The sequence below is a fragment of the Salmo salar genome, chromosome ssa15 (genome assembly GCF_905237065.1).
Source record: "Salmo salar chromosome ssa15, Ssal_v3.1, whole genome shotgun sequence".
Lineage (NCBI taxonomy): Eukaryota > Metazoa > Chordata > Actinopteri > Salmoniformes > Salmonidae > Salmo > Salmo salar.
Window position 1 is genome coordinate 48730214 of NC_059456.1, and position 26687 is coordinate 48756900.

The following is a 26687-nucleotide window of genomic DNA, read 5'->3' on the forward strand; positions in this document are numbered from 1 at the left end:
ACTGCAGCAGCACAGTAGAGCAAAGCCCCTTGAAATGGTACTACATACAGTCAGGGTCGGGGTCAATTCCATTTCCATTCACACAATTCAGGAAGTAAACTGGAATTCCCATTCAAAATTGCCCTCATTGAAACATTAACTGAAATGACCCCAAACCTACATACAGTACATATACAAGTCTGGCTCCCCTCTCAACCAACAGCAAATATATATGACACAAACCAATTAAATTGTTCAAAAAATTGAATTTAATGAGTTGTAGAAAACAAAAAAAACAGAAACCATTTCAGCCTATGTCAAGTGATGGCACTCTCCAGCGAGTGTGTGGTGTATTTTCTCCAGAGCTGAGGGCGTTTGAGGAGAAATAAAAAACACCCTAAGGGTTACCGTTGGTTCGCACATCATGTGTTCGCATGAAGGAGAGGTCACTAAGGGAGAGCCCATCTGTCTCTCACTGCGGGGGGAAAGACGCACAATAAAAAAATAAACAGTAAACAGACAAAGGGGGTAAAAAAGGAGAAATCAACACAGCGGTTGGAAGTTAAACAGCTGGAGATGCTCGAGGGGAGCTCAGGTAGCCTGTGTGTGGAGAACACCTAGAACACTGTGGTCCTCTGGGTACAGTCCGCTCTCCTCTCCACTCTCTCTCCTCCCAAATGGAATGTCTCTGTGTGATCATGTAACGGCCGACGCCGTCTCCGCGGCCGCTCGTCTCTCCTATACCACAGCATACTGCTGATAGAGCAGCTCGCGGATCTTATAATAGTCATCACACAGGCAGCCCTCCAGGCCGATGCGCCCTGCCTCCGTCTGTACAGGGGGGGGGATGGCGATACGGACAAGGGTTAGAGGGGTCACGCATAGTCACAACCATTTTTCCCCCCTTTAACATCCACAAATAGATGTGGAGATGGAGTGGTGCTGACTTTAGTAGCAGAAATGGTTTGTTTACACATAGGTTGCCCCTTCAGTCTACAAACTACTTATTGCCAACTGAGTAAAATGGATTGTTTAATCCTGCGTCATCGTTCCTTCCCCAGAGCATTCTTGTAAATAAATAAGAATTGGTTTTCAATTAAATTGAAGTTAGATAATAGGTACACATACATATATAATAGAGGTCTGCAATTGGATGCCACAGTCACAGCTTTTTGCTGAAAAACATGCCACCCCACGCAACCTTTGGGCCCATTTCCCCTTTCTCATGAAGCAGGCCAGGGCTGGGGTTGGCTTATGCTGTCAAAGCGAGCTGAATGAACTAAATGAATGACTGTGGCTGTACTGTGGTGTGCTGGGGGAGAAGGACAGACAGACGGACAACTCACCCTGCGGACGGCCACAATGTTGTTGCACACCAGCACTCCTCCCACAAACTCAGCCTGGATGCCTTCCCTCAGCAGCACCTGCTTGAAGTCGGACAGGCGCGGCTCGTTGATGAACACCGACTGGTGGCCTGGGATCTGTGAGTTAGACAGGGTGTGTATGGGTTAGAACCAGAACACATGATATACAACTGATCTCAGAACAGTTGTACTCTATGGCTGCGTTTACACAGGCAACCAAATTCTGATATTTTTTTCCACTAATTCGTCTTTTGATCAGATGAGCTCTTTTGCCATGGTCATGCCAAAATATCAGAATTGGCTGCCTGTGTAAACGCATCCTATGTGGATTAGTGGAACCACAACCATACAGTTTCTGTACATCTGACCTCAGATCAGTATGACTCTAAGGACTATGTTAGATTTTTTGCCCATTTACTGGCAAAAGAGCTGATCTGATTGGTCAAAAGCCACAATTAGTGAAAAAAAGCTCAGAATTGGGCTGCCTGTGTAAATGCAGCCTTAGAAACAATTTGAATGAACATTCAAAAATGTTACGGTGAAACATGAAACAAAATATTTTCTAAGGATTACTGTGGCATTTAGAGGAAATAATCAAACTGCAAATGACTTTGCTATTCCAACTACAAGTCATAGAAAACCTACATGGCCACATGCTGACCAACTGGCAGGTGTCTTCACTGACATTTTCAACCTGTCCCTGTCAGTAATACCAACATGTTTTAAGCAGACCACCATAGTCCCTGTGCCCAAGAGCAGTAAGGCAACCTGCCTAAATGACTACCAACCCATAGCACTCACGTCTGTAGCCATGAAGTGCTTTGAAAGGCTGGTCATGGCTCACATCAACACCATTATCCCAGAAACCCTAGACCCACTCCAATTTGCATACCGCTCAAACAGATCCACAGATGATGCAATCTCTATTGCACTCCACACTGCCCTTTCCCATCTGGACAAAAGGAACACCTACGTGAGAATGCTATTCATTGACTACAGCTCAGCGTTCGACACCATAGTGCCCTCAAAGCTCATCACTAAGCTAAGGATCCTGGGACTAAACACCTCCCTCTGCAACTGGATCCTGGACTTCCAGACAGGCCACCCCCAGGTGGTAAGGGTAGGTAACAAAACATCTGCCACGCTGATCCTCAACACCGGAGCCCCTCAGGGGTGCGTGCTCAGTCCTCTCCTGTACTCCCTGTTCACCCACAACTGCATGGCCAGGCACGACTCCAACACCATCATTAAGTTTGCAGACGACACAACAGTGGTAGGCCTGATCACCAATAACAACGAGACAGCCTATAGGGAGGAGGTCAGACCTGGCCGGGTGGTGCCAGAATAACAACCTATCCCTCAACGTGATCAAGATAAAGGAAATGATTGTGGACTACAGAAAAAGGAGGACTGAGCACGCCCCATTCACTGGGGCTAAGCTGCCTGCCCTCCAGGACCTCTACATCACGTGGTGTCAGAGGAAGGCCCTAACAATGGTCAAAGACCACAGCCACCCCAGTCATAGACTGTTCTCTCTTCTAATGCAAGCCAAAAGGCTTCTCAACAGCTTTTACCCCCAAGCCATAAGACTTCTGAACAGGTAATCAAATGGCTAACGGACTATTTGCATTGTGTCCCGTAAGTAAGCATTTCACTGTAAGGTCTACATAAACTTTGATTTGATTTGATTATTTGTAGTGGCAGTTTAGATCCGAAACAGACACGTACGTTCGCTGCACACTACCTTCTCAGGCTTTTTGCTAACGTTAGCAAAATTTCGCAACTTCATGGCCAACACAAAACAAATGGAATGTGTTAGCTAAAGTTCAAAATATTTACCTTATTGAACACACCTCTGATCTTAGATCAGTTGAACTGAATGGACTCTGTGGAACCACAACCATACAGTTTATATATTGGTAAATCTGACCTCAGATCAGTTGGACTCTGGATTTGTTCAGGGCTCGAGACAAACTTTTTGCACTTGTGGCACTGGTGCGAATCAAACTTTTTCAGTTGATGGCATCAGCACATGGTTTGGTTGCACCAATTTTTTCATTGCAATAATGACCTGACCTGTGTCCCATAATGAACCTGCATTTCATATAGACCCAGGCTAATAATGGCTAGCCATCTTTTAAATTAGCATGTCCTTGCAGGGCTTGACATCCAGGTACACTACATTATCAAAAGAATGTGGACACTTCATTTCAAAATCATGGGCATCAATATGAAGTTGGTCCCCCCTTTGCTGATATAACAGCCTCCACTCTTCTGGATAGGCCTTCCACTAGATGTTGGAACATTGCTGCAGGGACTTCCATTCAGCCACAAGAGCAATTGTGAGGTCGGGCACTAATGTTGGGCGATTAGGCCTGGCTCGCAGTCAGAGTTCCAATTCATCCCAAAGGTGTTCGATTGGGTTGAGGTTAGGGTTCTATGCAGGCCAGTCAAGTTCTTCTACACCGATCTCAACAAACCATTTCTGTATGGAACTCCCTTTGCGCACGGGGGCATTGTCATGCTGAAACAGGAAAGGGCCTTCTCCAAACTGTTGCTATAAAGTTGGAAGCACAGAATCGTCTAGAATGTAATTGTATGCTGTAGCATTAAGATTTCCTTTCACAGGAACTAAGGGGCCTAGCCCAATCTATGAAAAACTTCCCCAGAACATTATTCCTCCTCCACCAAACTTTACAGTTTGCACTAAGCAATATGGCAGGTAGCGCTCTCCTGGCATCCGCCAAACCCAGATTTGTCTGTTGGACTGCCAGATGGTGAAGCATGGTTTATCACTCTAGAGAACGTGTTTCCACTGCTCCAGAGTCCAATGGCGGCGAGCTTTACACCACTTCAGCCGACGCTTGGTATTTTGCATCTTGCGATCTTAGGCTTGTATGCAGCTGCTCGGCCATGGAAACCCATTTCATGAAGCTCCCGACAAACAGTTGATGCGCTGACGTTGCTTCCAGAGGCAGTCTGGTACACGGTAGAGCATTGCAACTGAGGACAGACGATTTTTACACGCTACGTGCTTCAGCACTCGGTGGTCCCGTGAGCTTGTGAGGCTTACCACTTCGCGGCTGAGCCATTGTTGCTAATAGACGCTTCCACTTCACAATAACAGCACTTACAGTTGACCGTGGCAGCTCTAGCAGGGCAGAAATTTGATATACTAACTTGTTGGAAAGGTGGCATTACATTTACATTTTTACATTTACGTCATTTAGCAGACGCTCTTATCCAGAGCGACTTACAAATTGGTGCATTCACCTTATGATATCCAGTGGAACAACCACTTTACAATAGTACATCTATATCTATTTTTTTTGACTGGGCTGAGCGGGAACTGTGCTTCCGCAGAGGTAGGGGGGCCAATTTGTAAGTCGCTCTGGATAAAAGCGTATGCTAAATGACGTAAATGTAATAGCTTCTTTACATCTGATCAGCTTGACTCTATTGACTGTGGACTCTGTAGAACCCTAACCATATATTTTCTAGGGCTGGGAACCTCATAATCTGACATTATCACGATCTTTCTGTGCCGATACCATATGTATTGTGATTCTCACAATGCTATATGTATTGCGATTTGATACTGCGACTTTGCTGCGATTTGATGTCCCAAACATATTTCTCACTATATGTCTGCTGCAGAGAAACTACTTAAAAAGAAGATGGAGAACAAGCTACTGGATGAAAAATTTGCCACAGGTACAGCCGACTAGCACTAGCTAACATTATCCAGCTAAATCAAGTAGATGTTACTTTTTATACAGAGTCAAATATCAATATAATCCAAAAATAATATTGCGATATGTAACTATCAATAATTTCTATACATATAACCTCAGATCAGTTTTACCCGGTGCACTCCCTTCTCTCTGTTGCTAAATTAGCCACAGGCTAGCTTTCTTCCTGTGCATTCTGCTGCTCTTTGTGTCTACTGTCATATCAATCAAATGTATTTATAAAGCCCTTTTTACAAAGTGCTATACAGAAACCCAGCCTAAAACCCAAACAGCAAGCAATACAGATGTAGAAGCATGGTGGCTAGGAGAAACTCCTTAGAAAGGCAGGAACCTAGGAAGAAACCTAGAGAGGAACCACTCAACCTATCATTTCCCTCTCTGAATAAAAAACAGTTCCGGGATCAACACCCGTCTCCCTCTCCCTCAGGGTCAGCCCTCTCCCATCCTCTTTCACTGAGAACAAAGCAACCTTATCTTACCCTCTTTACATCTCCTCTCTCCCTTTGTCTGAACTAAGAGATTACAGCCAACCTTCCCCTCCGTCTATCCGCAGTATCTCTCGCTACAGTACATCTCCTCTTCCCCTCCATCTCTCGCTCTCTCACCTCGTGGGCGGGCAGGGGCTCCAGGGTGGGGATGACGTCGCTCTCCTCCGACAGCTCGCGCACGTCCTCGCCAAACAGCGTCTTCATGGTGCGCTGCTGAGCCACCACGCTATGGTCTGTGGTGCCGTCGTCAGCAGGGGTCACGTCCATGGCCAGCTCGCCGTCCTCCACGGCCTCCTCGCCGGCTCCCTTTTCACCCTTCACCACGCCCTCCTCGGGCAGCACGCCTGTGTCCACCTTGACCACGCGCATGTCCAGCACGCCGTCGATCCACGCCAGCTCCGTGTCCTTGGCGCGGCAAAACTGCAGCGAGCTCACCAGCGAGTCTTTCAACCGCACCTGAGGAGGAAGAAGAAAATATGTCATGTATATATGACAGAAAGTGCTTAAGCTTAACATTTAAAAGGTTTCTGCACACAAACAAACTGTTTAACTGGGTCCTCTGTACCCCAGTTGGTAGATCACGGTGCTTGTAATGCCAAGATAGTGGGTTCGATTCCCAGGAACACCTGTACGTAATATTTATGCACGCACAACTGTAACTCGCTTTTTGATAAGTGTCTGCTAAATGGCATATGTTATAATATTATTATTATAAACCTTATACCAAATTGACCCATTGTCAAGTTGAGAATTCTAAGATGGCTTGACCTGGGTTAGATTAGTTACAGTTACTAAAGCTATCAACTTTCTGATTGGTGAATTGTGATAACACAACATTCTATGTCAATTATTCACATTCATATAGGGCATTAGTCCAATCTGTCCCAAAATATTTTAAATTAGCATGGCATTTTGTGTAAAATTATAACCCGACTGACCTGGTATATGTGTGTCTCACTGGTGGCATCCACAGTCTCCTGCAGCTTAGGCGTGTAGACCTTGATGTCCTTGGTGAAGGCCTTGCAGGACTCGGCCAGGTCCAGGCTGGCCTCGGGAGGGCCGTGCACGATCACCAGCTGCCGCGGCTTCATCTGGTTGATGATCTTCTTGATAGAGTCGCCATCCGAACGCCCCTCGTAGTCGATGTACGTCACCCTGGCTCTGCACAGTATGATCAGATAAGAATTTATAATTTCTCAATATTTTAAATATTAATTATTAAGATAGTCACTTTAAATGTGATGTAAAAAAAATACTATCTGGGGTATTCAACCGGCAGTCTGCAGACCCCTTATTTTCAAAAATATGTTTGAGTTACCTTTATAGCTAATAGGCTGTTAGAGTTTACACTTCCTATTACAATTATGTGGGGAGATCAAAATAATGAAAAAATGATCTACCAAAGCTATAAATAAGAATAAAAAAGATTACTTTTACATGCCATTATCATTCACTTGACGACAAGACACGTGAATGTTTTTTCTCTTGCTAACGTATGATGGGGGTGGGTCGCCGGTTTGCCTGAGAGGGGGTCCCTGATAATATTAGAGAAAAATACTAAAGGTACTTTTAATATTTTGCGCAAATTAAAATAACTAGAGTCTTGGCATATCCACAAGGATCATTAAAATCCCAAACGTACATGTTTCAGCACTATGTATTCCTTGTAAATCACTACAATATAAATATGAATCATATTGAATCATATTTCAATTTAGGTGGGTAGGCCCACTTACTTGATCTCTAGGTTCTCTGTAGTGGAGGTACACTTGGTGGGTACTTTGGATGAGGAGTCTTGGTCCATGGGTTCGTCTCCTTTGGCCATGCATGACTCCAGCTTGTTCTTCTCCTCCTCTGTGGCCTGGAGCTCTGGTACCAGGAAGTCCTCCGGTCTGGAGACAGTCATTAATTAATACATCATCGTGTGAAGTTAGCTCTGCTTCAACAGAAAATCCAATGCATAGTTCATTATTCAAACGGGTTTCATGTTTCGATTTCTAGGTTCTACCGAGGTAAAAGACAGTCTGTGTAGAGCATTTTTACACTTCTGTGCCAACCGAACTGTACTGGCGCTGATATTTCCCTTGTCCAGCATCTATGGTTGATGCATAACCGGGTCAGCACAGCTCAGTTTGGATCAGCGCCTTAATGTGAAAAGGGTAATAGTTTAATGACTACAGTACCTGATGATCTCTCCGTATTCGTCCCACTTGACCCTCTCCTCGTGGGTGGGGAACATGGGGTAGGACTTCTTGGCCTGTTTGAAGAAGCTGCCCTTGCGGACGCCGTCTCCCTTCATCATCAGGTCGTGGTGTTTGGTCTTCACCATCGCCGGCAGCTCCAGGTCATCCTCCATGTCGCTCTCGTCACTGGAGTCCACATCCACCCTGAGAGACACAAATATATTAGACTCACACACACACAATCTTGCTGTGTTTCTTCATCTCAAAAACAAACATCTTCATTCCCGGAGACCAACTTCATGAATCTGTATAGTACGTCCTCCATGCACACATGCACGTAACACACACAGAACAATACCCACGTCTGGGAATAGTATTCACGGTGCCCAAATATTGTAAATAAGTTGAGGCCCAAAACACAAACAGTGTCAGTGACTCACTCTTTTTCTTGTTCAAGTTTTTTGGCAGCTTCCTTCTTCATTCTCTCTTTCTCCAGGTATTCTTCCAGCTCCCTGCCTTCCAGCTTCACCCGTTTTCTAATCTGTCAACATGACAAGAAAATGAAATGGAGAAAAAAAAAAAAGGGGGGAGGAACAGTGCGAATGCCAGTGACACATCAAGCTGTTCCACGCTTGAGTTGAGACGGAAACAGAGACAGGAAGAGCCCTAGGGAGATGCTGCACCAAAATAAATAAATCCAAAAAGCTATCACTCTGAGCCAAAATGGCCGCATAGCTGCTCTTCTATTTTTTGGGGTTCCCCAAAGCCCCCCCATATTAATTATGCATAAAAAGTTGTTTTTCTTTTGTATCAGATCCAAATGTAATGTACCAAGAAGAAGTTACCCCACCAAAATAATGCAGAAGATACATTTCAACTTCAATCCATGAGGAGAGAGAGCGCAAGAGACAGTCAACTAATAAGGCAAACGTGCTAGGTTGTGCTGAAAAGTGTTACACAGTATACCGGTACCATGGTGTAATATCAAGGTACCAAAACGTCATGACACTTACAATAACATTATAGAATACTGTAGTACCGTTTCATATGATACTACCAACTTTTTCAGCCCTACTGATATTAAGAACCTGCTGGTGCCGGTTATAAAATGTTTATAAAGTTAGTTTGGTTTATAAATTCAGTTGAATTGAAGCAACAGCCACTTGTATATGCAGGTCCAATATCCACTTCCCTTCCATGCGCATATCACATGCGTCAAAGGGAAACAGCCAGCCGCATCCCCTACTAGTGCTCACTCACCTGCTTCACTCTGTCCGCTCTTTGCGCGCGTCTATTCCCCCATGTTCGCAGCTTTACAGCAAAGAAATAGGCTTGTCTCTAGCCTAAACATAAAACCCATAGTACCAGAGATGCCTTTTATTCTTTCAATCGGGATTCGCGCGCATTTTATATCATTTCACAAACCATGTCGCGGGCCGTTTTAAACTAATCCAGAGTCGCTAATTATTGGTTTGATAATAAACAATGTTGTTCAGTCATGTTACCTTGCTAGCTAACAACCTGGTAACTTGACAGTAGATTTAGGCAAATTTGATTGGCACAGGAAGAAAGGAAAAGGGTATTCTACTTCAAAAGGTATAATTCATATAAGGCCTAACTAATGTAAGCCTAAACTATATCAAACAGCTATCTATTTCTGGTGCTCCTTACATTCTGTTTGGTGTCTAACGTTTGAAAAATTGGAAGCAGTGTGTGTATGTGTGCTTGTGAAAGAGAGAGAGAGTGTTGTGTGTTTATGAGAGTGAGTATGTGTTAACTGAAGAGGAAAGAAGGTTTCATGCAGTATGTTCTCCTCACTGACACAATGACATGCAGATCATTATGCAGTATGTTCTCCTCACTGACACAATGACATGCAGATCATTATGCAGTATGTTCTCCTCACTGACACAATGACATGCAGATCATTATGCAGTATGTTCTCCTCACTGACACAATGACATGCAGATCATTATGCAGTATGTTCTCCTCACTGACACAATGACATGCAGATCATTATGCAGTATGTTCTCCTCACTGACACAATGACATGCAGATCATTATGCAGTATGTTCTCCTCACTGACACAATGACATGCAGATCATTATGCAGGTATATCACAGGAGGTTGGGGGCACCTGAATTGGGGAGAACGGACTCGTGGTAATGTCTGGAGCGGAATGAGAGGAATGGTATCAAACACGTGTTTCTATGTGTTTGATGCCATTCCATATTCCTTCTTCCCATTCCTCCAGCCAAATCACAGGTATGCCTTTGCAAATATTGGCAAATAAGCCAATCTATGCAGTATTATATTATACACTTAACAGTGTGAAGTTAAATTCAATGTGTTGTATTGAGTAGAAGTGTGAATTTCAGTGACAGGTTTTTGGAGGTTTAGAAAACGTGAACAAGCGTCCGGGGCACGGGGTGAACAGGATGCTAGGCCACCGATTTGTTTCCACCATGGCATCGCGATACTACTCGGTATCATGATCCTTGGCCTGGTATCCTATTGTTTGTAATATTTGGGAATCGTGACAAGCCTAGTAATGAAACGTGAAGCGGCGGCCGCCTACAATCAACTGAGCTGGACAGCGAATGAGGCTGAAAGTAATTTGAGTAATTCATTTTCTTCATTTGAATTCGACTATTTCTTCCTATTTAAGAAATACAGGGTCGGCCTACCTGTTTGACAGACGCATTTATGCTTCCCATAGATTTGTCGGTAGCCAAATCCTCCAATACTGTCACCATTCCCTCCTTAAATACCACCGTGTCCATGAAGGGCATGGAGTGTTCGGTTTAAAGCAGGACTTCAACTGAAGGGGGTATGTGAGGGTATGACATATCCTTTGTTAAAGAAAAGGACAGAAGGGATACCCTACCTATTGTTAGCTTAATATTTTGAAATGAAATAAAAAAGGACCCTGATTACATAAAGTGTTCTATAACGATGCTCAACACTGATGCCTTACCTTACAAACAAGCTTTTTAAAATGCATGCAAAATATCTGACTGATGCATATGGTTTGTCTCTATGACATTTTGAAGCTGTGATACGACCTATATTCGAAATAGACCAAAAAAAAATGGAATTTGCAATCCTGTCACTCTAAGCTAAACAATTTCTGCATCTGTCGGGATGCTGTCTGGGTGGAAAGTTAACTTTTGAAAGTAGGCTACCATGCTTAGATTCATAAGGACGTCCCAGACTTCATTATTTGCAAACAGCAACAGTTTCGTTGCAAAAAAGACACTGGTTTGACATTGGAGAAATATGGTAAGAATGCATATTTCTGTGCCCAGTCTTCCCTTAAACTTCTATTTTCATTAGCCACCTTTGTTTTGAGAGCAACATTTTCTCTTGATTGCAAGATGATTTTCCCCAATCAACGCACAAAAATACATTTAAAAAAACTAATTTAGTAAAGACTTTGTTGATTGTATCAGTGTAATCAGATAGAAATTATTATGTTATTGTCATTGAATTGACTATAGACACTTAACAAAAATATAAAAAGCAGCATGTAAAGTGTTGGTCCCATGTTTCATGAGCTGAAATGTAAAAGATCCCAGAAATGTTCCATACGGTCAAAGCTTATTTCTCTCAAATGTGGTACACAAATTTCTTTACATCCCTGTTAGTGATCATATCAATAAGCTGATTAAACAGCATGATCATTACACAGGTGCACCTTGTGCTGGGGACATTAAAAAAGGCCACTAAAATGTGCAGTTTTCACACAACACTATGCTACAGACGTCTCAAGTTTTGAGGGAGGGTGCAATTGGCATGCGGACAGCAGGAATGTCCACCAGACCTGTTGCCAGAGAATTGAATGTTAATTTCGCTACCAACGTCGTTTTAGAAGTTTTGGCAGTACATCCATCCGACTGTAAAACCGCAGACCACGTGTATGGGGGACATGCGGGCGAGTGGTTTGCTGATGTCAACTTTGTGAACAGAGTGCACCATGGTGGTGGTGGGGTTATGGTATGGGCAGGCATAAGCTACGGACAACGAACACAATTGCATTTTATTGACGGCAATTTGAATACACAGAGATACCGTGACAGAGATCCTGAGGCCCATTGTTGTGCCATTCATCAGCCGCCATCACCTCATGTTTCAGCATGATAATGCACAGCCCAATGGTTGCAAGGATCTGTACACAATTCCTGGAAGCTGATATACAGCAACTTCGCACAGACATTGAAGAAGAGCAGGCCCCAATCAACAGCCTAATCAACTCTATGCAAAGGAGTGTCACACTGCATGAGGTAAATGATGGTCACACCAGATACTGCCTGGTTCTCTGATCTACGCCCCTACCTTTTTTTAAGCTATCTGTGACCAATAAATGCATATCTATATTCCCAGTCATGGGAATACACTCGCATTAACATCTGCTAACCATGTGTATGTGACAAATACATTTTTTATTTGAAATCCATAGATAAGGCCTAATTTATATATTTAAATTGATGGATTTCCATATATGAACTTTAATTCAATAACATTTTTGAAATTGTTGCATGTTGCATTTATTAATGTTCATTATACTAACCAGATGTGTTAAAGGCCCAGTGCAGTCAAAATCGTGATGTTTTATATACATTTCTACACTGTGAGGTTGGAATAATACTGTGAAATTGTGAAAATGATGATAATGCCCTTTTAGTGTAAGAGCTGATTCAAACTTTATTCATGTTTTGGTGGGATGGAGTTTTTGGCCTTCAATGGTGACATCACCAAGCGGCATATTAGTTAATAGACTCAGAAGAACGTTCCAAACCGCTCTGCCAATAACAGCACATTTTCAGTCTTCCCCTCCCTACTCAGACCATTCCCAGACAATCATAGCAAAATTCTTGCTTGAGAAATTGCCCTTTGCTAAGAAACTATTTTTGTTTCTGTTTGACCATTTTAATTGAAAACACTCTAAGTAAGGTACTTATTGTTACCCAGAAATTATTTGATATTGAGATAAAAATGGCTGCATTGGACCAATGGTGTCCAATTTGTAGTGTAGGCCTATGAATTGGGCTGCTATTATACTAATTATGTTCTGACCCGTTGAGTATTAGCCCAGAAAAATTCCCCCAAAACCAAACCTAGTTGCCGACCCCGTCCTAGTCTCACCTCCAGGTCTAGCATCTTCTCCCCGGGATTATCGATGAGGTAGCGGCCCAGGGTGCCGGGCGTGGTGCGGTAGGTGAGGATCACTGAGTTCTTGGCCTCCTGACACCACTGGATGAACAGCTCGCGGGAGAAGCCTGACTCCAGGTCGGGCTGGCTGCAGAGCACCACCTTGGGGCTGGGCACGCGGGCCAGGTCTGCCAGGCTGTGGCACAGGGACAGGTGGCGGAACTGGAAGGGGTTGTTGCGCTTGTCCTCAAAGCAACGCATCAGCTTGTCACTCATCCACTCCACCTGTAGGGGAGAATATAACAGGCAGATTCATGTCTCTTGTTAACATGCCTATTACAATGACAGGATAATCACACAATATTAGCAGGACATGCGCCATTTGTTACAACAACATTGTGAAAAAGATTAAATCCATCCCACAAAAGGCAATCGTTGTAATATTTTTCACAAAGTGTATGACTGAGCAGTGAACACTATTGAAAAGTGAACATCTCCTCCTGGTGAGTGAGCTAGAGACCTGGGTTCAAATATTATATGAGATCTTTCAAATACTTTAGCTCCGTGCAAGCTCGGTGCAACTGAACCAATGGAACAGTCCCAAAAGTGCAAACCCCACCCATCTGGCACTGCAGGCAGGCTGAAACAAACACTTAAAAGTGTTTTAAAGATTGTCTGGTAGTGTGTGACCATGTAATGAAAAGGGTATGCGTGTGGCCGAGACCTGAGACTTGGAGAACTCCACCACGTTGTAGCTGACGTTGTTGAGCAGGGCCAGAGAGTAGACCCCCAGCCCGGCGTCCTTCGTCCTCCAGATCTGGTCCAGCAGTTGAGCCAGCTCCAGCACACGGCCCGCCGTATCCACGGCAATCAGCACGTTGCCGTCGCCGCGTAGCGTCTCCATCACATTGGCTGAAGGGGGAAATGTTTGGCGGATCAGACATTTTTTTAATATTCAACTAATAGGTATTACTGTAGCCTGGGCCCAGATCTTTTTGTGCTGTCTAGCCATGGCCATGACGTGACAGTGACCACAGGAGTTGGCAAGACAACATAAACATATTTGTGATCAGGATATCATTACTGCACACATGAGTGAGAGTTGATTAACTTACTTAGAAGCTGCTCGTCCCTTTGCTTGCGACGCGGCTGCACGTATGTAGCGTTAAAGGAGTCTGTGATGAGCAGAGAGGGACGACTCACCGACTCCAACGTACACCCATTCAGGTGGCTGGAAGAAAGATTTACAATATGTTCGGGGACCAACTTCATACTGATGCCCATGATTTTGAAATTAAATGTTTGATGAGCAGGTCTCCACATATTTTTGATCATGTAGTGTACCTGAACGTCAAGCCATGCAAGGACATGCTAATTTAAAAGATGGCCAGTCATTATTAGCCAGGTTCTATATGAAATGCAGGTTCATTATGGGACACAGGTCAGGTCATTATTGCCGCGCAGCCATTTCAAATTGATCTGACCAATTCCATAATAATACCCATGATTTTGGAATGTGATAGTCGATGAGCAGGTGTCCACATACTTTTGGTCTTGTACTGTACCTTGACGGTTCAGCAGCAAAATAAACATGCTCTATCCAGTCTCTACTCACATCTCTCGCTTGTGGTTGAAGTCCACCGCGTAAACAATCTCCTCCTCCCCATCCTTCACGATCTTCCAGATGGTCCCACCGATCATGTGACCAGCAGGAAGTGGAGTGATGGACAGACCATGTCCTTTCCCTGTCCAGAAAAGTAAAAAGGTCGATTGAACCAGTGTTTCAGCTATAACAAGGAGGTTACTCAATAGAAATATGATCATTCAATCATTAGGTAAGACTGATACATGTTTTACTGACCTTTCAGATTTACAATCTGGGAGTACTTCAACTGCTGGATTTTATCAAAAGCGCAGTCTACATCATCCAGGGTGAACAGGTTGAAGTCCTCAGTGTTGTTGCGCGACTACCAAAGCAACAGATCCCAATTGTGAGAATAGTTTTACAGTGCACTGTCACCTCTTGTTCAAGCGGGTGTAGGACATCACCTAGCCTGGTCCCAGATCTGTTTGTGCTGTCCTGCTGAGTTGGCAAGACATCACAAACAGATCTGGGACCAGGTTAACACACTCCTGCCCTTACCTGATACAGGTCATACATGAACATCTGACCCATCTTGTAGACCGGGATGGTGGCATAGATGGGGCAGTTGAGGCCCAGCTTGCCCACGGCGTAGGGCAGAGCCCCCAGGTGCAGGGGGTCAGGATGGGAGAGGAGCACCGCATCAACCTGGTGGACATACCTATTGAGAAGGGGAATGGCCCGTAAGAGATCTGATTGACAGGGATAAGTTCTAGTTGTTGACTTCAGGAATCAAAGACAATGTCTAGATAGCATAGATCCTCAATCCGTACCTCCAATCACATTTTGCTCTGCACATGTACCCCTTCATGTGTAACCAATCATTAGATCTATGTTCTGAGTCTTACCAAGTACTCCCTTTGGATAGGCCAAGTACCCCATTGAGAACTACTGGCTTAGATTATGTGTGTTCTACCTTTTCATGGCATCAATAATGTCCATAGAGAAGCTCTCATCCCAGCCACAGTCCAGGAGGAAGCGGAACTCATCCACCTGCAGCAGGTAGCAGAGGGCAGACTCCTCCTGCACCCCTGACACAGCGGTCAGTTTGATAATAGAAGTCATTCTCCTCAGCTGTCATACTGCAGGGACAAGACACAGACCATTACCTAGTTATCAACAAGATGGCTATATATTTCGATCCACTTTCACATGCAGAAAATATGACTGACGACGAACAGGTCTGCAGGTCTGATCTTTATAAAAATGTGAACAGACATGGTCCATGAATGGTATATGGACATGATACACTTACACAGCAATTATTAACACTATTCTTCATACAGAGCTAGTTGGAGACGCCAAGCTACCTATTGTATGTTTGCAGTCCAAACTAGCTAACGTTAGCTAGCATGCTAAATTGGCCATCAGACTAACTGTCCTATAAAAATGGGCCATCGAGTAACATACCATAAAGTGCCATGTAAGATTTCACAAAAATTGAGCAAAGAAATCAATAACATGAACAGTCTAACATTATGGCATTTTCAGCAACGATTGTCAACAAGTCTTTCAACGAAGCGGAAGCCTTGCCGCTGAAAATGTGAAAGGTCACTGGGAAGGTACCATCAAATCATATTTATCGCATCGTGAATAGAATAACTTTTATTTTCAAAGAAGAAAGAAACCGTTTTTTTACATTTAAATTATCCCCCAGACGAATGTTCTAATATTCTGAAGTTCAAGGCATATTGAATTAAAAATATTTTTTCAAGATTCACTGTTAGAAGGCAACAACACCATTTTAGAGCAGTTGGTAGGGTCCAACGTCCTCTGAGCAAGAGAAGTAGAAGGCCAAGACTAGGTAAAATGTCACCTTTTTTTTTTTATGCCTTCCTATAAATTACTTATTAGTTTGAAGTCGTTATAAGTATTTCTATAGCAGTGCAATACTTAAAATGTATATAATACAATTGAAACATACTGTAGAATTATTATGGGAAGAACCGAGGCATATTGCTTGCTAGCTAACGATGTTAGCTGGTCCTATTGAGTCCATGAAGGTGAGCTAGCTTGCTGGTTTAGATTAATAACACAGATATGCTAATAATTTAAATAGCTATTAGCTAGTTAAAACAAATTGTTACCGGTAACTACCTGGAATGAATGTATTTGCTGATGCAGTTGTGGAGACAAACTAGCTATGGTAACCACCTGATATAGCTAGCTATTTCTAGATTTGAGCAAATACACTCATTCTTGTCAGAAATTGAATATTTGCTGATAGCAGTTGTGTGGACACAAATTAGCTAAGGTAATACAGTACCAGTCAAAAGTTTGGACCCTTCTCATTCCAGGGTTTTTCTTTATTTTTACTATTTTGCACATTGTAATATAATAGTGAAGACATCAAAACTATGAAATCATGTAGTAACCGAAAAAAGTGTTTTACAAATCAAAATATATTTTATATTTGAGATTCTTAAATAGCCACCCTTTGCCTTGATGCCAGCTTTGCAGACTCTTGGTTCTGTTGCATACTGGGTACATATTCAATGGTAGGCTGTGGAAATGTGTTAAAAGTCAAGGGGTCTGTATACTTTACGAAGGTTCTGTGTATGTGTACATACACCATTTAGCAGACACTTTTATCCAAAGCGACTTAGTCATTTGAGCATATGTAACCGATGTGAAATGGCTAGTTAGTTAGCGGTGGTGCGCGCTAGTAGCATTTCAATCGGTGACGTCACTCGCTGAGACTTGAAGTAGGGTTTCCCCTTGCGTCGCAAGGGCCGCGGCTTTTGTGGCGCGATGGGTAACGATGCTTCGTGGGGTGTCAGTTGTTAATGTGTGCAAGGGTCCCTGGTTCGAGCCCGGGTTGGGGCGAAGAGAGGGACGGAACCTACACTGTTACACATACATGTTAAGGATTGGTGGTTCCGGGACTCCAACCCATTATCCTTTTAGTGCTATGCTCTAAAAACTGAGCAACAGAGGACCACATAACATTTGGTTTTTAGTGACAGGATTTGGGCATGCTTTTTGAAGCATCCTGCCATAGGCCCTACCACTCCCATTGTTTCAATAGCGTTGATGCTAATGCTAGCTGTGGGGTAAGTAAATAAAGGCAACTAAACCATATTCTCTATCATTTTCTTGTTGGCTGCTTTTTCTTCACTCTGCGGGCCAACTCATCCCAAACCATCTCAATTGGGTTGAGGTCAAATAGCCCTTAGTCTGTAGGTGTGTTGGGTCATTGTCCTGTTGAAAACAAATAAGTCCCACGATCTGCAAACCAGATGGGATGGCATATCGCTGCAGAAGGCTGTGGTAGCCATGCTGGTTAAGTGTGCCTTGAATTCTAAATAAATCACAGACAGTGTTGCCAGCAAACACCCTCACACCACCTCCTCCATGCTTCACAGTGAGAACCACACATGCGGAGATCATCCGTTCACCTACTCTGCATCTCACAAAGACACAGCAGTTGGAACCAAAAATCTCAAATTTGGACTCATCGGACCAAAGGACAGATTTCCACTGGTCTAATGTCTATTGCTGGTAGTTCTTGGCCCAAGCAAGTCTATTCTTGTTATTGGTGTCCTTTAGTAGTGGTTTCTTTGCAGCAATTTGACCATGAAGGCCTGATTCACACCGTCTCCTCTGAACAGTGGATCTTTAGATGTGTCTTATTTGAACTCTGAAGCATTTATTTGGGCTGCAATTTCTGAGGCTGGTAACTCAAATTTACTTATCCACTGCAGCAGAGATAACTCTAAGGCTTCCTTTCCTGTGACGGTCCTCATGAGAGCCAGTTTCATCATAGCACTTTGATGGTTTTTGCGACTGAATTTCAAAGTTCTTAATTTTCTGGATTGACTGACCTTCATGTCTTAAAGTAATGATGGACTGTCGTTTCTCTTTGCTTATCTGAACTGTTCTTGCCATAATATCGATTTGGTATTTTACCAAATAGGGCATCTTCCGTTTACCAACCCTTTCTTGACACAACTGATTGGCTCAAATGCTTTAAGAAGGAAAGAAATTCCACAAATTAACAAGGCACACCTTTAAATTGAAATTCATTCCAGGTGACCTCATGAAGCTGGTTGAGAGAATGCCGAGAGTGTCATGAAGGCAAAGGGTGGCTACTGAAGAATCTCAAATAAAATATTTTGATTTCACTTTTTTTTTTTGGTTACATGATTCCATGTGTTATTTCATATTTGATGTCTCCACTATTATTCTACAATGTAGAAAATAGTAAAAATAAAAACCCTTGAATGAGTAGGTGTCCAAACGTTTGGCTGGTACTGTAGTTATTTCTAGAATTTAGCAAATGTGCAATTTGACAAATTTGCTAGATTAAACCACCGTAGCTAATTGATTGCCAGATGTTATGACGTTCATCCTTTACCAACTGCTTATGAAATTGACAATAGAAACACTTATGCTGCTACACAGCTATAGCTGCACCAAAGATTTGTTATACAATTTGGTTGCATACAGTAAACTAAATGTGTGTTTTGACACCAACAGGAAGTATGGTGAACTTTGCTGCCCTGATGCGTGACCATTGGGTTAACATATTTGTCCCCCTTGGCTTTGTGATCGGGATCTACATGGACAGAGCACAGGACCAGAAGCTAACCGCTTTCAGGAACAAAAGCGCATTGTACAGCAGGTAAGTTATAGATTTGCAGCACCCACACACTGACACTATAGATGCGAACCATACTGTGCTGGCAGATTTCTTTTCACATTGTCTTTTCAAGCAACTGTAGTGGATGTGAAACCAGGCCAGTATGGCTTGGTCTCAGTGTGAATCAGGCATGACAGTATCTAGACATATGAAAGCATACATTCTTAGCAATAATGTAAGTGGGTTCTAATGGTTCTCTGAATTTTCTCCCCTATAAAAAGGGAGCTGAAGCCTGGCGAGGAAGTCACCTGGAAGTAGACCCACCTGTCTTGGAATATTTATTGTGCGTTAGTCACATCTCCTGTTGTGTGATTTACACTTTCTGGATGGTCTTCAAATCAAGCACCCCGATACGTTTCAGTCACTGTATCCACCAATAAACATGTCCTGTTGTCATCTTAACCTCTAGTCATTCATTTGTGATTTAAGTATACACAACTATAGCAATAAGGCAAAGTTGGACATTAGCAACACACACAAACAAGGAGTGTTTTACACCAATATGCAAGTAAGTTTAATTCAATACTTACTGAACAAGTAAAGGGTAACATTGTAAAATCGCTTTTACAGATCTATTACTAACAGTTTTTGAAAAGTCTAGATGAATGTTGTAGAGGGCAATGCTGATGGACTACTGAGTTAATGACCGCTGTCCTACAAATCAGAATTCTACCTACACATAATAGTGAAGTGAATGATGCTGGCGTGGCAGACACTTATTTTGAAACGCTTCAGGATTGCTGCAGAGGTTCTGCAGTGTGAATAAGCCCTCTCTTAAACAGCAGCTCAGCCAAGGACACCTGGAAGAGCAGGGAATTACATCTTTAAGAAAACTGCAGTGCAGAGTCCAACACTGTATATCATCAAGGCTTGACCATGCACTACAGAGATGCATATGTGGTTAGACTTTATGCAGAAGAAAGCATACGTTTTTGCAATGTTGCATAACATGTTGAGAAACACACCTTGTCCTCAGCCAACTTGCATGGCAATCTGCCCACTGTCACAAACTTGGGATATGCATGGATCAGAAACTCCATGGCATTTGTGTGCTGAAAGAGTTACATCATAAAGGTTATCACTGCAGTGCAGCATATCAGACAGGCACACATCACTGCTATATTAGCAAGGCAATTACAGAGACCCAAACATTCATACCTCTGGTTTTATTTCAACGCTCTTGGGCTCCTCCTTGTGGTAGACTCTGGAGTTGTCGGCAGTGTAGTAAAGCCAAATTGCTTCTCCATCACTGCATAACCTGCAGGGGCACAAAAGTCAATCATGGTCTTTTCTGGAAAGGTCAACCCTTTATAGCCATGCTTTTGTGTTTAATGCTGAGAGCTACCTGGCGATTCCAGAACGGATGAGTCTGACTCTGATCTGGCCACTGATGGCCACACCCATGTCCACAGCCTCTCCATTCTCCCACCTGGAAGGAGCTCCCTGGACACTGCTGGCCCTTTCCTCTGTGGATAATCACCAGAATCATTTACACTGGTAGAGTCGCAGAAATCAATTTAAAATGTGACATTTTAGAGTGAATATTTACATCGAGTCATTTAGCAACTATTATACAGAGTGATTGTAAGTCACTCTGTATAATATTTGCTAAATGACTCAATGTAAATATTCACTCTAAAATGTCACATTTGGTTTCAACTGAAGTAGGTAAAAACAACCACCTATCACAATTTCAAGTAAAACCTTGTGGTACCTGCGGTGAGCATCGGGGGGAGACAGTCATGGAGATAGTCCCTAGCTTTCTGATCCACAGCAGCATCCACAGGGGCAAAGTTTGATAGCTTCTTCATCAGACCCTCTATTCTGGATAGGAACTGGGCCCTGCGTGGATCCTCCTATACATGCACAGGTAGATTGAGGGCCATTACGAGGGTGCAACGTTACAGTATGTTCCGGTATAAATAGATTATGCAGAACAGATGTTCTTTGCAATGGGGCATAGGCGTCAGCTCTGTAGCGTTTCTATCTTCAAACGTGTCACCCTTCTGAACACACCCCTGTTGAGGGTGGGTGCTTCGAGGTTGATTGTACATTGGAAACCAGGCACAAGTAAATGGTGGCATCTGAAGTACTTTGTCTGAGTTCTGCACCCCCATGTACGTCAGGTAATCCACAGGCAGGCCTCGTCTGAAGTCCACATCCTCCTCCATGGCCATCTCTAGGGCTGCTGGGACCACCTGTCAAAGAGATCATGTTCTGCATCATACACAATACAAGCCTATACTTACAAGTAAATTAATTTTTTTGTATAGACATGCCATATTGTAGATCCTGCAATATTTTCCGTTTTTTTCTTACTCAAAGTGTAAGTATATTTATTGATACAAAATTAGACAAAGAACTGGACAATGTCCCACACAAGGAATGCATAGGATTAAGCAGGTTAATAACAAACCTTTGCCAGTAGGTTTCCCCAACTGTTCCTCTGGTAAGATGAGACAGTGATGTGGAGGGAGTGAGCATCCGACAGGCAGTCCCCCTGGTGGATGAACCCTCGGGGGAAGTAGAGGAGATCCCCAGCCTCCAGGACCACCTCCAGGATGGGCTTCCCGATCTCTGAGTGGCTAAAGTTAGCTGGAGGAGGAATACCAAGCCATCTGTAAGGAATGAGGCTAAGGAACAGGGGAGTGATCTGTCATGCTTATTGTCTATTCATAGGCACAACAGTGGACAAAAGACTACTTACGACTGGAAACGACAGGCAAGACCTCATTTTTTGACCTGAAAAGTGACAGGAAACACACATCCCACAAAATATATTTGTTTCTCAGCAGAGTTTACTGACATGAATCAAGTTCAAAATGGGTTGATGGTGCTGATCACCTTTTTGGGAATTTTACTGAGAAACTAGTCACCTGGGATTGTAAACTCTCCAGTGCTTCTTCCCTTCCAGCTGAACCACAAAGGCCTCAATATCATCGTAATGTGGAGCAAAGCCCTGTGTTCCTGGAGGTGTCAAATACCTGGGGACACAAAATACATTTTTACTGAAATGTCATGAGGAAGTGCATCAGCATGCAGTAAGAATACAACAGAATAGTTTGTCCTCCCAGGAGGAAATTATGTTCACTGTCCCATACATGTTCAATAACTTTCAATGTTGTGTGAGAGCATCTCACTGGTCAAATTGTCAGAGAGGGTCACTCACATGTTGGCTCCTGCCATGCTGCCAAAGTGCTCCTGGAGGATGGACAGCACATTCCACACAGTGGAGGAGAAGGCCTGGGGGTTAAGCATACGCAGGGAGCAACCACTCTGGACAACATGGAAGACAACAGGTTGGGTTTCAATATTATGTTGAGGTACTAAGGACTTCTAACTAGAACATGTTACACAGCCATTGGTATGATCTAACCAACACTTGCTCACACTTTGTAAATTAACTTGACAATCAGTAGACTTTCACTTGGCTTTCTACCTCATAGAAGTCCCATACAGTGTATGGGAGAGCCCTCCCTGGAGGATTGTGTGTCTCTCTTTTGCCGTTTCTGTAGCTGGTGACATCCAGGTTCACCCCATACTGAACGTCATCCTGAAAATATCAATAGGAAAAACCTTATTTGAGCAACAAAAATGACACTAAACACAGAAGATGTGCAGCTAGTCATGACACCTTACCCGTCTTAAAATGCGATCAAACTCTGCTGTGGAGAACAGTCCCGTATAATAGTCTGGATTCTGACGTTTGATCAAAACTGGCTTCTTTTCCCATGCATCGCTATAAGATCAAGGAAGTCAATAGTTAACGGATATCTTCCTGTGCAATCGACTACAATACTGTACTGTGAAAAGCTACACCGACATCATTACCTGAAGAAACTCTTGGAGGAAATTGGGTGGATGAGCCACTGGAAAAGTTTGCTGGCTCTCACCCTGCTGTTGCTGACTTTAGCCAGGCCACTCAGCAGAGCATCTAGTGCCACTCCGCTTCTCTCTCCACACTGTACCTCCTGCATGCAACCAGACAATCAGCCTGTGTAAGGGGGTCAGTTTGACCAGCGAGGCACAGAATAGCTTATATTGATCACAATCAGTCTCGAGCGATTTGGGATGCTAAGTGATTGTTGAGCAGCGATTCTGCTCAGTTTGAATACAATGTAGTTTTATCTAAAACACGCACAATGACTGAAAAACCAAGGGAACCACAGTCAAACAATTACATAGGCTATATGCTGATGCCGCAAACTAACCTCTGTCAGACTCTCCACCCGCTCCTCTCTCTGTGCCGCTTTTATGACCTGCTTGCCCATCTGTTTCCTTTTGGTCTTTTTGATGGATTTGGGGGGCTGGATACCATTTTCCTTCCGCTTCTTTGCTGTAATCTACAAAAGCATCCAGTAGACAGAGCCAGTCAGCCTTGAAATGGTTTTAGGCAATCAACAGTCAATTGCGCAGATACATATTGCAATAGTATATTAAACAGATGTTACTTACTTATATACACATTATGGAAGAAGCCAACTTCAAATTACATACATTTGCTAGCTATTTCAGTTGATTTGTCAACACAGTTGATGTTTGCCGACAAAATAGGACACTATAAAAAAAAACATGCCCTATCTGAACTTGCAAGCGAGCAAACACCAGTAGTAATAACTTAACCCGAAGTACCTTCACAGATGATGTTTTAACTTCAGGAGTCGATGTTAATAGCGCATTTTGGTACAATGCAAAAGCGGACACATGTTTCTTCTCCATGTTGTCGAATATTTTCTCATTCCTGACGTCATCAATAGCGCGACAACAGGGATATTCTTACGGGTATTTTATCACTGCATTCTCTATTGCATCTGGATTAAAACTGAAAGTTTCTACATGTGAAACCTTATGTTTATATGACTCTGATGATAAAGACATAAAATATTCCTGTAAAGGACTGTGTTAAATATTTAGGAATACATCTGTCCAAAAAACACATAGACAACATATGAATGCCACTCCTAAAATTTTAAGAAAACCAAGAATATTTTTTATAATTACAAAGGGATCTGTCTATACTTGGGAGAGTGCTTCTGTCCAAGGCAGAGGTACCGTCTCGCTTTGTGTACCCCCTCATTATCTTTATTAGTAAATCCCTCTACCTCTAAAGAGATCAACAAGACCTTTCTTGACTTCATCTAGAAAAATAAATCTCACAAACTAAAAAAGTCAGTCCTCTCAAATTAAAGAGCTGAAAGAGGTCTGGAAGTATTGCATTTTGTTGACATAAATAACACTTTCAAGATCAACTGGTTGAAAAGATGTTTGGTCAATACAAAATCTATTTGGTATTTCATTCCAAACAATGTGTTTAATACGTTTGGGGGTTTTCAATTTTTACTGAAATGTAATTATATTCCTGAAACATTACCCACTAAATTGGCCAGGTTTCACCAACAAGCTTTAATGTCCTAGAAAATATGTTTTCTTCATAATTTTTCCCATCATAAAGCTATTTTGTGGAAGAATTCAAACATATCTGTAAGGAATAAGTCATTGTTCTACCCTAGCTGACATGAGAGGAACATTTACTTTGTTTTTGATGTTTTCGACAACAGGGGTAATATTCTTGCATATGCACAATCTATAACATTGAATGAGTTTCCAATACCTTTCAGAGAGTTTATTTCTGTGATCAAAGCCATTCCCAGTGGTCTAACTACACTAATGAAAACTCATCTTAGCTTTGGTGATGATCACAGAGCTTATCCAGATCTCAGTTTGTAAGGCGTTGGCTTACTTGAGAAATCTTGTTGTAATAAATACATAAGACAAATTTCCCATTCACGGAACCAACTTATGCCTAGAGGAAACATTTTCTGGAACATGCTTATTCCTGACATTGTCTTGGTTGATGCCTTACAAATATTGTATACCAAACAAATTTAAGGAAGTGCACTTTAAGATTCTACACAAGATTCTATGTCATCCAAATTTGTGGCTATTGATGATATCTGCATTTTTTGCAAAAAAGAATGTGAAAATCTGACTCACTTGTTCTATGAATGTAAATCTGTGATAATCAATCAAACGTATTTATAAAGCCCTTCTTACATCAGCTGATGTCACAAAATGCTGTACAGAAACCCAGTCTAAAACACCAAACAGCAAGCAATGCAGGTATAGAAGCACAGTGGCTAGGAAAAACTTCCTAGAAAGGCCAGAACCTAGGAAGAAACCTAGTGAGGAACCAGGCTATGAGGGGTGGCCAGTCCTCTTCTGGCTGTGCCGGGTGGAGATCATAACAGAACATGGCCAAGATGTTCAAATGTTCATAGATAACCAGCAGGGTCAAATAATAATAATCACAGTGGTTGTCGAGGGTGCAACCGGTCAGCACCTCAGGAGTAAATGTCAGTTGGCTTTTCATAGCCGATCATTCAGAGTATCTCTACCGCTCCTGTTGTCTCTAGAGAGTTGAAAACAGTATGTCTAGGACCGGTAGCACGTCTGGTGAACAGGTCAGGGTTCCATAGCCGCAGGCAGAACAGTTGAAACTGGAGCAGCAGCACGACCAGATGGACTGGGGACAGCAAGGAGTCATCAGGCCAGGTAGTCCTGTGGCATGGTCCTAGGGCTCAGGTCCTCTGAGAGAGAGAGAGAAAGAAAGAAAGAAAGAGAGAAAAGAGAGAGAGAATTAGAGAGAGCATACTTAAATTCACACAGGACACCGGATAAGACAGGAGAAATACTCCAGATATAACAGACTGACCCTAGCCCACCGACACATAAACTATTGCAGCATAAATACAATTTTTGGAAAACCTTACAGAATACTTATTTACCTTTTTGAACACTACCAAAGTTTTTGACATGAAGGATATAATATGTTACTTTTGCAATGATAACAAGACAATTTAAATTATTGTGAATTATTTAAAACATTTGCCAAATACTTTAGACACAAACCAAAATTCCAGAATTCTATACCAAAATTAAAAATATTTTTGATTGAATTTAATTATCTTGTTGAGACATTATACCTAGTGAATAAAACAATAATAACATCTTCCTGAGTCATTATAATGAGATTTTTTCTGAGTGAATGCAATTGCACTAGAATTGTTGTTCTTTAAAAAAAAATGTTTTATATATTAAATGTTTTGTATGTATTTAGTATTTTCTTGTTTATACCTGTGTTTTGTTTTGTAAGACATGTTTGGTGTAGCGATGTAAGTTACATTTACATTTACGTCATTTAGCAGATGCTCTTATCCAGAGCGACTTACAAATTGGTGCATTCACCTTATGATATCCAGTGGAACAACCACTTTTCAATAGTACATCTATATCTTTTTGGGGGGAGGGTGGGGGGGGAGGGTTCGAAGGATTATTTTATCCTATCCCAGGTATTCCTTAAAGAGGTGGGGTTTCAGGTGTCTCCGGAAGGTGGTGATTGACTCCGTTGTCCTGGCGTCGTGAGGGAGCTTGTTCCACCATTGGGGTGCCAGAGCAGCGAACAGTTTTGACTGGGCTGAGCAGGAAC

General features: G+C 42.6%; 2 protein-coding genes and 1 long non-coding RNA gene across 5 annotated transcripts; 1 reads left to right on the top strand and 2 right to left on the bottom strand.

The window, feature by feature from the left end:
* Nucleotides 1–225: 225 nt before the first annotated feature.
* Nucleotides 226–16104, bottom strand: cpsf2 (cleavage and polyadenylation specific factor 2). 2 transcript variants are annotated; one of them, XM_014144713.2, is made up of 15 exons: nt 15815–16104; nt 15476–15641; nt 15061–15220; nt 14779–14884; nt 14533–14662; nt 14033–14148; nt 13642–13829; nt 12912–13202; nt 8207–8307; nt 7767–7970; nt 7320–7475; nt 6522–6744; nt 5701–6039; nt 1326–1460; nt 226–810 (listed from the first exon to the last, which is right to left on the bottom strand). In XM_014144713.2, the coding sequence occupies exons 2-15, from the start codon at nt 15622–15624 to the stop codon at nt 718–720; spliced, it is 2391 nt and encodes a 796-aa protein (XP_014000188.2). In that variant the 5' UTR covers nt 15625–15641; nt 15815–16104; the 3' UTR covers nt 226–717.
* On the top strand, nt 16104–19603 carry LOC106571661 (NADH dehydrogenase [ubiquinone] 1 beta subcomplex subunit 1). 2 transcript variants are annotated; one of them, XR_006759194.1, is made up of 3 exons: nt 16104–16363; nt 19039–19183; nt 19423–19603. It is a non-coding gene; the product is annotated as an NADH dehydrogenase [ubiquinone] 1 beta subcomplex subunit 1 (long non-coding RNA). The 2 variants fall into 2 exon arrangements; XR_001320965.2 differs by having other exon boundaries at nt 16306–16562.
* Nucleotides 19604–19689: 86 nt separating this feature from the next.
* Nucleotides 19690–23990, bottom strand: LOC106571660 (ribosomal oxygenase 1). The gene is made up of 15 exons (XM_014144975.2): nt 23834–23990; nt 23413–23544; nt 23033–23172; nt 22841–22940; nt 22641–22754; nt 22371–22477; nt 22078–22185; nt 21909–21943; nt 21618–21796; nt 21295–21399; nt 20916–21057; nt 20547–20667; nt 20360–20459; nt 20167–20253; nt 19690–20001 (listed from the first exon to the last, which is right to left on the bottom strand). Exons 1-15 carry the CDS (start codon nt 23918–23920, stop codon nt 19933–19935), a joined length of 1626 nt encoding a protein of 541 aa, XP_014000450.2. The 5' UTR covers nt 23921–23990; the 3' UTR covers nt 19690–19932.
* Between the last annotated feature and the right edge of the window lie 2697 nt (nt 23991–26687).